Raw genomic sequence first — 14,027 nt, 5'->3', positions numbered from 1 at the left:
GAAGTAGCGTTTCACACTTTTTTTGTCATGAAAACACAATTTCAGCTCATTTCTGTGATTTATTCCTGCAAGCACCACCCTCCTAAACCGCTACTGTCAAATCATTGACAGTAGTGACTTTACCCCCAGTGGAACACAAACTCTTCAACACCACCAAAATGCTCAGAAATGACACGAGAAACACAACAAGCAGCCTGAGGCGCTGGCTTGGCATCTCCCCCCCAACGTAGATCTTTATCCCATGGAGCATCCATGGCATTCGTCAGAACAAGTCCAATCATCAAAGCTCCATCCCACCGCCCTCAGGATCTACTGCTAATGTCCTTTTGCAAAGACAAATGCTAAGATTCAGTGCATAATCTGTACATCATGTGATATGTCATATATATATATATATATATATATATATATATATATATATATATTGTTTATTGATGCTATCCTACTTCAGCACTGACTGCATGAAAATCCAGCAGAGAGGCAAACAACAGGTTTTTAGAATTTTGTGGGAAAAATCTTTTTATGCCATTTAAAGAAAACAAAAAAGAAATGATAAATTACGCATTACATTGTTTGTTTCCAAATAAAAACACACACACACACACACACACACAACATAAACAAATCTGATTAATTAGCTTTCAATTTCCATCTGAATAAATTCCTTTTTCAAACGTGCCAAGCAGCTCATTTCGTATGAATCACTGTATAAACACAGAGATGATTACACATTATTTCTCACTGAAGCTGACAATATGAGCTGATGATGTGTAGGTTTCAACTTCTGTCATGTCAAATGTCCACAAACAGAACTGGTTTTCAGTAGTACTTGTAGTAACTTGAAGTGTGTTTGTTATTTTATTTTTTTTTAGTTTGTTTTTCTTTTTTTTGTCACTATGCCAAGCTTTTGGATCAAAATCAGCCTCTGAATATGAAAAAATATGAAAACATACTATTTTTTTCTCTTTGTTTACTTTTCGTTCTCTTTTTTCCAACAGTTTTACCATCAACATGAAAACACGTTTTCAGTGGAGTACAGTCTGAGTATTTTTCCTGTTCAGCTTTCCACTTCAAAAAGTTCCCAAATCTTTATATTAGTGGAAAGGGAACCTACACACACTTTTCTACCATAATTTAACCAGCTGTGCAAATACTCCAATATCATACCATTCATAGTTCAGTCCAAGCCCAGGATAGAGAGGCTGGGTGAAGGCAGTCCGCACTTCAAAGATAAGAACCATTGGATCTGAAATGTGATAAAAACTCAGAATTCCTGCTTTGTAATCCAGGAATACACCAATCTTTTTGGAACAGGCATCTGGTACCATCACATCTACATTATTATGGCGGAACAAGCAACCAGTTTCTGTGCACTCTAAGCTCCAGGACTTGTCGTTTTTTCCAAACTGTGACTCATCTGATGTTCGGTTGGTGTCTTTGTATGCAACAGCTGCTGACAGGGTGCGAGCATGCCACTCCACTTCCCAGTAACATCGCTCTGTCAAACCTTCTCTGCACAAAACCTGTGGGAACTTCAAAAATCTGCTTGGATGAGCAGCGTACTGGCTCGGTGAAGGCCTCACTCTGTGGTTGTTGTCGATCAGGTGGAGATGGGGGTAGTTTGTGGTCTCATCCAGAGTGAGTGGACGACAGTCTAACAGGAAAAGAAAAAGAAACCAATATAACACCATCAAAAACCCATCTTTCAGTAATTATCACTATTTGATATAATAGCATTTGAATTGCAGTTCATTGTTGATATTACAAATTTTGCCATATGATTGCCAGGAGCCAGTAATCATGATGAAATGATATCACATGCTGATTTAACACAATCACTTTCATTTGTATCAAATCACAAAAAAACAACTAAAAATAATCAACATATGATTTTATTTCTGAGCTCAGTCAAACATTTAACCCTTAAACATAAGAAATAATGGACAAAAATTATATTTAAAAGAAACTTGATGTCTTTATTTGGCTCTTTGACAAAATCTAAATAAATAACTAAATAATAATTAGCAAATACTGTGTTGTCAGAATTATTGTAGTGCAAAAGATATCCACTAGGGGGCAGAAGACACGCAGCAGATTGTAAACAGGGTTTTGTAAGACGTTTTTACCATATGGTGATGCAATACAGCAGGTTTCAGGAAATGTATGCATCAAATATAAGATATACATGGCTTTAAATAGTAAGATGATTTTTATTTATTTATTTATTTTTACTACTAAAATAGACTGTGTCACAATCAGTAAAATGAGCCAAACAATGTTTACATAATGTAAAGGAAAATTGAAAAATGAATTTCTATTTGTATGCAATAAAGCAGGAGCTTAATCAAAGTTAGATTAACAAATATTACTTTATACTTTATATTCTATCATAGTTAAACATAAATACTATGTGCTACTGGTTCTTAATGCTGCATTTGATACGGTCAACCATAACAGACCAGCTGAAAAACTGAGAATAGGTTTCTGGCAGCATAATTAAGTGGTCTGAATCATATTTAAAAGAGGGGGAGTACATTGTGTCAATACTAAGCAAACAAAAAAAAAACCCTTTGGAGTTCCCCAAGGCTCCATTTTCAGCCACTGCTGTTCAACATCTACATGCTCCCACTCGCTGAAATTAGGAGAAACAACAAGATATATTATCATTGTTATGCTAATGACCCACAAATACATAACCATCTCACCAGGGGACTGTCGTCCTATCTAAACACGGATCAAATTAAAGATCGGATGTGCAAGAAGTTCCTTCAGTTAAATGAACATAAAACTGAAATAATAGCTTTTGGAGCCAAGGAAGAAAGATTCAAAGTTAGCACTCAGTTTCAAACGGTGATGTTAAAAACCAACAACAAAGCCAGAAATCTGGGAGTAATCATGGACTTAGACCTGAATTTCAGCAGTCACATTAAGACAGTTGTGAAGTCAGTCTTTCATCACTCAAAAAACATGTTGATTAAAGGGTTGATATATCAGTAGGATTTAGAAAAACTTCTCCATGCATTTATATTTGGTAGACTGGACTACTGTAGCACTGTCCTCACAGGTCTCCCTAAAAAGTCCATCAGCAGTTAGTTCAGAATGCTGCTGCACGAGTCCTCACTAAGACCAAGAAAGTGGATCATGTCTTTTCAGTCGTCAGATATTTACACTGGCTTCACAGACTTCAAAATCCTGCTTAGTTTACAAACCACTGAATGGTTTAAGACCAGAATATACTGAAGATCTTCTGGTTCGTTATGAACCAGTCAGATCCTTCAGGTCATCAGGGTCAAATCTACTTTCTGTTCCCAGCATCAGAACTAAGAATTCAGTTTTTATGCTCCTCACATGTGGAACAAACTCCCAGAAAACTGCAGGTCATCCTCTGCACCCCACTGGGATTGTTTTAGCACACTGAATGTGCTATGTGTATAAACCTCCCCTGCTTTATCTTACATTTCATTATAGAAATTTTCTTCAGGAAATTATAATAATTTTTGGTTGTTTGAACAAAGTAAATGTAAGCACTTTGACATGTTCTTTTTAAAGCGTATCTAACAAATTATTACTGCATCAATGTTTGACTGATATTTTTCGTTTGCATCTAGCTATTGATACTTTTCATTGAATTGATGTATTAGTGTAGATCGATGTATTTTTACACCCCAGATTATTTAATCATAAAAGTTATTTTAATAAAGTTAAAATGTTCAAAATACCATACACTGTAAAAATTGTTCTCTGGTTTTGGGTGGTGGTGGTAAGGAGAAGTCGACATAAGAGACTGTGAGAGAGAAACACAACAGTTATTTTTAAACACCACAAGACACTAATAAAGCCATCTTATAAGTCACGTTTTCATATTTCCATGTTACCTATGGCCGAGATCTTGGGTAATGTCTCTTTCAGCATGGTCTCTATTTTTCCTCTAAGGTGAGACACACAGATGGTTACACCACTGAAAGAACGTAGAAGACCAACACTTGGTGTGAAGTCTTCAGAATCATCTAAAGTGGAGAGAGACTGGAAAATTTGAGAGGAAATTAGTCAATACATTTAAAAACAGGTGCAATATATTAAGTCACAAAATAGACAGAACATATATTTTCAGTTCTAGGTTAAATGTTTCAGAGCAAAATTGAAGACTCGCCTGATGTTTACCAGGTAAATCTAACCTCAGATGAACAACATGTTACACTTTATCACTATTTATTTAAAACTAAATCAAAATGTACAAGTACAGCCCATTATTCAGTAGCTTTCTAAGCACCTTTAGACTAAACTGATAACTTCAAGTAGTTGTTTTTGTAGGATGTTATCAGTCTCTGCCATCATTGTGGAGGAATTTTGGACCACTCTTGTTTAAAACACAACACTCTTAAGGTCCCACCACAGTATTTCAGTGAGGTTAAGGTCTGGACTTTGACTAAATCATTTCAGTATATTAAGTCTTTCTGTAGCTGTGTTTGGAATCATTGTCTTGTTATGCGTCCCAGTTTTAGTCAAGCTTTAGCCATCTCAATCACTGTGTGCTGGCTAGCAGGGAAAACGCGTAGTTGCTGCTATTTGTCCCTTGCTGGCGGCTGTAGTTTCAAGATGGCAGACCGTCATGGCGCTTCCCTACGGTTTACCCGTCATGTGTATGAACAAATCTAAAATTCTTCACTCATGAGAATGTTTCAGGTCATTAGCAGAGGTCATAATATACTAATGATAACACATATCTACAAGCAGACATCAATTTTGTCCATTAAACAACAGAAAATGCCACAAAGTGTCCCTTTAAAGTACAAATAGGAGTGTTTAGTTGGAAAATACTCATCTAAAAAGTTTATAAGTACTCCCATGTATTAACTAATAAAAATTAAATCTTTAAGTATACATTATTGATCTTATATTCACATGTTCCGATTTGAAAACAAATTCTTACGAGTGTGCAACATCAGATGGTTGTGAAACGTTTGTGTCATTCTCACCCAAAAGTTTACTCTAATAGGTCAGCAAATTGGTGAAGAATGTCAGGATGTGAATCAGCTGCCACCTTGGTAGTAATTTTGCAAGTGTGTTCATGTTGATGCCATAAAGACAGATTTTTTTTATTTTTTTTTAAACAAGGTAGGTAATAGACACATGTGATGTGGGCTCTAACTTGCACAAAAACTCTAACATTAAGGACAGGAAAGCGGGGGGTATAAAATATCCCTTTTAGGGTTTCTACACTTAAAGCACAATTAATCACAGTATTTCTTTAATCATGCCTCATCAGATCACAATGGCTAAATAAACAGCTTTAAGAAGGCAGTGGCATGCCTGAACAGTCTGTACCTGCATCAGATAAACGAGTTCCTCAGAACTCAGCAGCTGCTGCAGGTCGGCGTCTCTCCTCCTCAGCTTTTCCAGCTCCTCTTCCAGCTGAAGCTGCATTTCTTCAGCCTGAGCGATGGCAGCTTCCTCTTGGGCTTTGATCAGCTGCTCCACTTCGCTGCATCCTATCTGCAAGGAGGAGACCAGCTCGGCAAAGATCTTGCCACAGTCATGAAGCGACGTCTGAGTGCAACTCTGCTGGCAAAAATAGCATTTTTCTCATTAAATACAATCATTATCCAGCCAAATATTAACCAACCCTGATAGTTAAAGCTTAACTAGTTAACTCGTTAACTTGTTTACTTATGAGGAACTTTATTAAATTTTGTTTTTGACAAAAGTTACATCAATTAGCTTTTATTAACACTTAACATTTACATGTATTACATGATAAAAATGTTCTAATCTCTTTAAAGACTAATTAAAAGAGCATGGTTTAGCTTTGCAGTCTGCAGCCATGTTTGTTCAAGGATTGTTTCTACTGCCATCAAGAGGTTACAAAAATTATTACCAATATCAACTGAGGGGAAAATTGGCAGTTTGTCCAACATACCACATACCATCTGGTGCCAGCTGGCTCAACTGTTAATGTTTTCAGAAACATGTTCCTGCTCAGATCCTCCTTATTTCCATTCCACAATCAAGTTTTTTTAACCTTTTTTTCCGTAAAAGCACATTTTATTTTTTCACTTCCCTAAAAGATTAAATCTTCCCTTAGCATGATTTTTTCCCACACCTTGAGATCCTCCTCAGCTTGTAATAGCTCTTTTAGGTCTTTCTCTCTCTGCTGGACTTTCTCCTGGATTCTCCTTTGAACCAAAACCAGGTTTTTCTGAAAGAAAGAAAATAGTTTCCAAGAAAAGCGAAGTTGATGCTAAATGAAAAGTTAATGTTTGAATTTTATACATCAGAACATTTGAAGATTATTGAATTTTATATATAAATAAAGAATAGAAAAGTCTACCTTAGTCTTATCCTTTAGCTCAGAAACAGCCTCAAATTGGTGGCTCTTGTGCTCATCTACTGTGCACATTGTGCAAATGAGCTGCTTGTCTACACAACAGTAGAGCTCCATCAGCTTGTTGTGCTGTTTGCACAACTTTTCTGGGAGTGGGATCGTAGCAGAGACCAGCTCGTGCTTCTGCAACACAGGAACACTGTAGTGAGGTTGAATGTGGGCATCACAGTAAGATGCCAGGCATGTCAAACAAGACTTTGTGGCTTTGTTTCTTGTGGGCCCACAAAAATCACAAATCATGTCTGATGGGCTGTCACAGGTCAGAGGAGCAGGTGGTGGTTGGGGGCTTCTTCTTTTTAGCTTCTCAACAACCTAAAGAAACAGAGAGGTCAGTCACTGAGGACAGGAAAAAATATGATCTATCTACCACATCCAGCTAATAAGTCATTGTTTCAAAACAGGTAAGAGCAGGTACAAACGCCTCTCCTGTCAGTGGTTTTATTTCCCCCCTCACCTCTTCCAGGATGTTGTTCTTTTTCAGAACAGGCCTGGGGCTGAATATCTCACGGCACTGAGGGCAGCTGTATTCGCTCTTCTTTTCCTCCTTATTCCAGTAACTCTCAATACATCTCCGACAGTAACTGTGTCCGCAATAAATGGTGACGGGCTCCTTAAAAAGATCCAAACACACTGAACAACAGAACTGATCAGAGTCCAGTTGGACTCCATCCAGACCCTGCTCCTGATGTTCCTGCTTGCTGGCCATGTTAGCGCTAAGTAGCTGAAAATGCGATAGATCTGGAGTGTTCCTGAGTTTTACTTGGTCTGAAAGATGAAAGAAATGTGCAGAAAAGATTTCACAGAGAGTGCAGACTATAAGAAGTTGGACAATGACCTTTGAAGCTGAGCGGAAATGGCGGAAAAATAAACTTCAAATTTACTATGAGCTGTACAAACAAAGCCTGCGTAACTATAACAATGAGCTGTGGAAGGCCAGAGAGCTGCATTTATCTGAAATGATTAACAGGAATGTCAACAATTCTCGCACTCTGTTTGCTATGATTGAAAAACTTACAAATCCTCCTAAACAGATAAGCCCAGAGCTCCTTTCCACTGAGAAATGCAACCAATTTGCAAACTTTTTTAGCCAAAAAATTAAAACAATTAGGCAAAATATTAATTCCACACAGTCAAACAAGAAAATTAGTCTGTGTCTAAAACCCGGAAATAATTCTGATGTCATGTCACAATTTAAAATGGTGAATTTAAAAGTCCTACAAGAAACAGTTTGGCATTTGAAATCAACAACATGCACTCTGGACATGATACCATCCGACTTTTTAAAAACAGTTTTTACCTCAGTAGAAAGTGATCTCCTACTGATAGTTAACAGCTCGCTGGCATCAGGCATTTTTCCCAAGTCACTAAAGATAGCTGCTATTAAGCCACTCCTAAAGAAAAGGACTCTAGACGCCTCTATAATGAACAACTATAGACCTGTCTCTAACCTCTCTTTTATTTCCAAGATTATTGAAAAAGTTGTATTTCACCAGCTTCATGACTTTTTAAATGAAAGTGGAAATCTTGATAAATTTCAGTCCGGCTTCCGACCTCATCACAGCACTGAAACAGCTCTGGTCAAAGTGTTAAATGACATTAGGTTGAATACCGATTCTGGTCAAGTATCAGTCCTGGTTCTGTTGGATCTCAGTGCTGCGTTTGATACTGTAGATCACAGAATCCTGTTGCACAGGCTGGAAAACTGGGTTGGACTTTCTGGAGCGGTCCTTAACTGGTTCAGGTCCTATTTAGAAGGCCGGAGTTATTTTGTTACGATCGGCAGCTATGAATCCGAGCGAGTGGCCATGACTTGTGGAGTCCCCCAGGGGTCAATCCTTGGACCTCTTCTGTTCAACTTGTATATGCTCCCTTTGGGTAAAATATTACAAAACTATAGCATTAGTTATCAAAGTTATGCAGATGATACACAACTTTATGTGTCTCTGTCACCAGATGACTGCAGTCCAATAGACTTAATGTGTCAGTGTCTGGAGCAAATAAACACCTGGATGAGGGAGAATTTCCTACAATTAAATGAAGACAAAACTGAGATTATTCTGTTTGGTAGCAAAGAGAAGAGGGTCAGCATTGGCAAACACCTGGAGACTCGGGCTCTTAAAATTACCAACCAAGTTCGTAACCTGGGAGTGTTGATAGACTCAGATCTGACTTTCAGCAGCCATATCAAAGCTGTCACTAAGACAGCTTTTTACCAGCTCAGAAACATCAACAGAATTAAAAGTTTAGTCTCCCAGAAAGACCAAGAGAAACTCATCCATGCATTCATCTCCAGTAGACTGGATTACTGTAATGGTCTTTTAACAGGACTTCCTAAAAAGAGCATTAAACATCTGCAGCTCATCCAGAACGCTGCTGCTAGAGTTTTAACCAGGTCTAAGAGATCTGAACACATCACACCAGTTTTGAAATCTTTACACTGGCTTCCAGTCAGTCACAGAATAGATTTTAAAACCCTTCTGATCATTTACAAATCCCAGAATGGTTAGGCCCAGAATACATCTGTGATATGTTCAGAGAATATAAACCTAGCAGAGCTCTTAGATCCAAAGACTCTGGTCAACTAGTCCAGACCAGAGTCCAGACTAAACATGGAGAAGCAGCATTTAGCTGTTATGCTGCAAACAAATGGAACAAACTGCCAGTGGAGATTAAACTTTCCCCAAATGTAGACATTTTTAAATCCAGGTTAAAAACTTTTCTTTTCTCATGCGCCTATGCATGAAATCTGCACGGTAACTTTTTTTAACTTATCTTGCTTTTAATCATTTTAATGTAATTTATTATTTTATTGTGATTATGTGTTGATTATGTGTTGATGCCTTTTACTATTCTAAATATCTGTAATGTCTTTGTTTTATGTAAAGCACTTTGAATTGTCCTGTACATGAAATGTGCTATACAAATAAACTGCCTTGCCTTGCCTTGCCTTGCCTTGCCTTGCTATGGAGAGATATCAAAGTTTACATAATATAGTGCCATAGAGATTTAGCTTGAGGCAGTAAATCATGTTTAATAATGTTTGTTTCTGATTTTCCTGGTTTTACATGTTTATTCGATGGATTTCGAACTGCTTCCTTCATACATGGTCAAACATTTGGCACAGTCATTCTCAAATAGTCAGGATATGATTGAACATCACACAAGTTATTCCTTAAACTTTGCACTCACATTCAGTAGTATCCTTATTGCAGCGTCATCTTCCAGGTTAACCATTAGCTACAGTTTGTTTTCATACTTGTCGCTGGTGTAGTAGCTGTTCATGTTTTTCTCTTTGTCTTCCAGTGGGTGCTCTTGAGGATTCTCTGCTTTTTCTTTCTTTCTTTCCGATTAATTGATTTATTTATTTAATTTTTTTATATTTTTTATTATTTTTTTTACAGAGGCTGTAGGTTGTTTTCTGTAAAGTTTCTTTACGAAATAGGTAGTTCGTTGTCTGGTTTTTCTGTTCAGGTTTTGATTGCACAGTTGATACCAATGTTTCCTATTTTTGTCTCCTTTTTCTTCTTTTCACTCTCTCCTTTTCAATTTCTGTTTACTTTCCCTCCTTCTTTTGTTTCCTCTGTCAGGTCCAACAATAATATATGATTCAGCAATAACCAAAATGTTAAATAAAGAATATGATTTAAGTAAAGAGGAGAATTATCTCCACAAAGCTTAATATCCTTTATTTCTATAATTGTCCCCTTTGGCAAAGCGGCTTTTCTCAGTATCACACAGCAGTCAGACCATCAGTCTGCTTGCATTCATGCTGAATAGAACATACATTTAAAAAAAAAAAAAAAAAGGTTTCCATTGTGTTTCTGCTCTGATGATTTGGAAGCTTTGTAACCCGCTTACCTACAACTATATTCCATATTCCTTTATGAACTTCTGATAAAGTGTTAATGACTAATCCTCTGAATACGATGATGAGATTGGTTACTGAGGATTTTGACGGATGACAGCTTGTAGAACATTTGCACATACTGATAACATGACTCATGATAGCTGCCTTAATATTTCCGTTCATATAAAACTGTTTTGTTTTTACTGATCTTTGCTGAACACTCCCTCTATCCTCTGCCCCACAGCTCCTACTTGTGTTATTCTGGTGCAGGTGAAACATCCACGAAGGTGCTAATTCAAGATGATGAATTTATAGCAGAGACATTCAATTTGTCTCCTTGGACTCAAGAAAAACAAATATTTTTTTTAAAAAATATTAAATTTATATACTTACTAACATCCTGTGATATCAGTGATTCTGAGCTAAAATGTAAGAACTGATCATTCTGAGGAACACTACATAAAAGAGTCAATAACTAATAGTGTATTTTCCAACATTTCCAACATTTCTATGAATTTATGTTATTCTCATAAATCAGTACTTATAAAATGCTTCCCAGTTCTTGCTGACATTTTAAAGTAGGTTTAAAGGAACAAAGGAGTAACACTGGGGTTTTAGTTTAGAAGAAAAATATTTAGACCAGAGGGGTTTCTTCAGGGCACCAACATGTTTACCTATCAATTAAAATCTTAATTTATAATGTTACTAACAATAAATTTTATATTGATGTAAATAAATGTGCAACTCAGATTGTGACACGAGTTGCACACCAGGCAGCGCTTTACCACCATCATCCAGATGATGGTGGTAAAGAGCTGTTTAGCAACTGTGTGTGTCATCTGAAGTTGTTAACAGGCCAGCCAAGAGACTGTCCCTCCAGTGTATCCTGTTTTCCCTGGGATCCTCTCTCTTGGTGGAAGTGCCCAGAACACCTCCCCAGGAAGGTTTCTCTGATTAACAAATTGCTCTTAAATGGGTCCTAATAAATCGCTTCTGTTATGTCACAGTAATTATTTTGTTCCAAGAAGTGCAGCTTAAAAAAAAACATGTAACAGAACAAACAAGCAACAAAATTTGAGAAAAGATTCATCGGAAATTTAATCAAAGTGAACCAAGGCTATAAAGTTATGCATAACTGAAATGCAAACCAAAGAATTAATGAAAGATATTCCCCTCATCCAAGCGTATCTTAGTCAGATCACATGCTTGAAAACATCCATGAACAGTCCTATAAGCTGTAAACTTTTATATAATCACAGTTGAAAACTGAGAAAAAGTAGACAAACTAAAACAATATGCAAACTGAAAGAGTAAAAACAGAATAAATCAACTTATTTTACATAGCAAAGGTTAAACATTCATTAAGTCTTTATAAGTCAATCAGATCTTTTGAGGTAAAATCCATTTGGATCATGTGGAAGAGAAAATAGTTTATGAAGTAATGACTGTCACATTCACTCTGTATGGATAAATAATATCTAAAATATCCTAGTTTTGGGATGCAGCTTTAACAGAGACACATTATGTTGCATTAAAATGCTGTGATTACACCCCCCATGTAATAAAATACAGTATTTGGTAACTTTACAATTGCACTTTATTCACACCTTCAGAGCAGCAGAAACAGTTTTAAACTTGAAAGTGCACCAAGAACAAAAAGACTAAATAAAAATAAATTAATTATTATTATTAATAATAATAATAATAATAAAACAATTTATAACAGTAACATATTTATCTTTTGCAGTGCTTTCAGTTTTCCTAAAACTGTCTTTTTGTGGTGTATAGATTTGGCAAAATGAAGCAGGAATAAAACCTTCCTTTGAGGTTCTGCACTGAACTGATTAAACCAGTTCTCCAGATCTGCCTGATGCAAGTACGGACTCGACCTCTACCAGGACTCTATAAAGTTGCATTAGATGCCTGCTTGGATTGCACTGGATCATCTACACCAGAGCTGTGTAACTGTAGTACTGGACAGATAAAAATGTTCATCATACAACAGTCAAAAGGCACAGAATGACGTCCAGGAAACAACAAGAAGGTCGTTAAACATCCATTAACGCATCTTTAACGTAGCATTTTTTTTATTTTCTTTAAGACATCCTGATATGCCCTCTTTGCTGCCTCCATTGGTGATTTTGCTCCCTCAGCTGCTTTATACCCGATGACACCACCCATTACCCCTCCTGCAGTAGCCGCCCCCACACCGGCTATCACTCCAGCAGCTAGTACTACCTGTCCTTCTACTGCAGCTGCTGCAGGTGCCAAAGCTGGGATATTTTTCACAAGCCTCACTATATCTAATGGATTTCTCACTGTGCTTATAACAGCTTCAACCATGGCTGCTACACCAAAAAAGGCCCCCAGCAAAGCTCCTGTTGCCATCCCTGCCAACTGGATCAAAAGTTCATTAGTGACATTGGTTTTAGCCTGTTTTCTGATCTCATCTGGGGATAAGTTTCCTGATGACTCTCTTATTTGCTCCTCCTGTTTCTGTATTTGTTTCTCCACATTCTGCAGAACATCATTGGTGTAGTAGCCTCCATTTTTTTCCATCACCATCTCATCTATTGTACAGAGTAAAGCCTCCAACTGGAAACAGTTGCTCCTGTAATTATTGGGCTCATTGTTTTTCCAGTATTTACTATCAAAAACATGGCACCGGCCACCACATCTCTCCACTAGATCACTCAGCTTCTGGTTCTGACTGACAAACTCTTCAATTTTCATCCCTTCAGGCAGCTGGTTCCCATGTGTGAAGACAACCACAGCATATTTTAAAGCATCTTCTGAGAAATATTGGCATATTTTACTGACAACTTCCTGCTCCTGCTGTGTGAATTTGTCCACTTTCAGTACAATGAGGAAAGCATGGGGCCCAGGGGAGCACTCTGTCATACAACTCATTATCTCAGGCTTTAGATCCTCCTCAGACTTCTCCGTGTCAAAGAAACCAGGGGTGTCGATCAAAGTGAGGCTCCTTCCATTGACAGACGTGGTCTCTGCCTGGCATACTGTAGTTCCAGAGTTAGGAGAGTGGTATGCAGTGAAAAGATCTTCTCCAAATATGGTGTTACCCAGGTGACTTTTCCCACTTCCAGTTTTCCCCAGCAGGATGAGCCTCTTTGTAGTCGGTGCTGAAGGAGAATAATGATTCTGTTAATGTCTCTTGTTTGTCTCAATATTAGGGAACAGCAGCCATTGCAGGGAGGACGCTTTGGTTCAAATAGGAAGCATTACTGAAAAGACTCCAGAGGAGGAGGAAGGAAAAGAAGAAGAATTTCTACTCATTAGAAACAAAACAGCTATGTTGAGAAGTGTCTCCAGAAGGTGGGGATATAGACGACTTTTTTTAGTAGTTCCATTTCTAGAAATAAACTTCAAAGAGGAAAACAGAAAAAAAACTGAGAATGCATTGTGCTAAAAGCTAAAAGAGACGAAGCAAAACCTCACTGGCACTACAACAAACAAGAACTAAAGTTACCTGCACACTGTTCTTTTTATCTTTTTACGTGGTGAAATCCAGCGTACAAAGGACGGTAAGCGATACTTCCCCAAATGTAGACATTTTTAAATCCAGGTTAAAAACTTTTCTTTTCTCATGCGCCTATGCATGAAATCTGCACGGTAACTTTTTTTAACTTATCTTGCTTTTAATCATTTTAATGTAATTTATTATTTTATTGTGATTATGTGTTGATTATGTGTTGATGCCTTTTACTATTCTAAATATCTGTAATGTCTTTGTTTTATGTAAAGCACTTTGAATTGTCCTGTACATGAAATGTGCTATAC

General features: G+C 37.2%; 2 protein-coding genes across 3 annotated transcripts in view; one reads left to right on the top strand and one right to left on the bottom strand.

Moving 5' to 3' along the window:
- LOC121639986 (Fc receptor-like protein 5) overlaps positions 1–14,027 on the top strand; it is a 907,115-nt gene that overhangs the window by 116,148 nt on the left and 776,940 nt on the right. The window lies entirely within an intron of this gene.
- On the bottom strand, positions 436–7,221 carry LOC121640012 (E3 ubiquitin/ISG15 ligase TRIM25-like). Its single transcript, XM_041985673.1, has 7 exons — positions 6,837–7,221; positions 6,329–6,694; positions 6,101–6,196; positions 5,326–5,559; positions 3,876–4,023; positions 3,725–3,784; positions 436–1,654 (listed from the first exon to the last, which is right to left on the bottom strand). The coding sequence occupies exons 1-7, from the start codon at positions 7,086–7,088 to the stop codon at positions 1,125–1,127; spliced, it is 1,686 nt and encodes a 561-aa protein (XP_041841607.1). The 5' UTR covers positions 7,089–7,221; the 3' UTR covers positions 436–1,124.

This window comes from Melanotaenia boesemani, chromosome 5 (genome assembly GCF_017639745.1).
Source record: "Melanotaenia boesemani isolate fMelBoe1 chromosome 5, fMelBoe1.pri, whole genome shotgun sequence".
NCBI classification, from domain to species: Eukaryota; Metazoa; Chordata; class Actinopteri; order Atheriniformes; family Melanotaeniidae; genus Melanotaenia; species Melanotaenia boesemani.
The sequence above is the reverse complement of the archived record's forward strand: the minus strand, read 5'-3'. Positions and strand labels throughout refer to the sequence as shown.

Excerpts from the sequence above, each read along its gene's own strand:
- LOC121640012 (XM_041985673.1), bottom strand. The coding sequence starts at position 7,088 with ATGGCCAGCAAGCAGGAACATCAGGAGCAGGGTCTGGATGGAGTCCAA. Across the intron at positions 5,560-6,100 it reads AAGCTGAGGAGGATCTCAAG|AGTTGCACTCAGACGTCGCT; the intron begins GTGTGGGAAAAA and ends TTTTGCCAGCAG. Across the intron at positions 1,655-3,724 it reads CAGAGAACAATTTTTACAGT|ACTGTCGTCCACTCACTCTG; the intron begins GTATGGTATTTT and ends TTTTCCTGTTAG.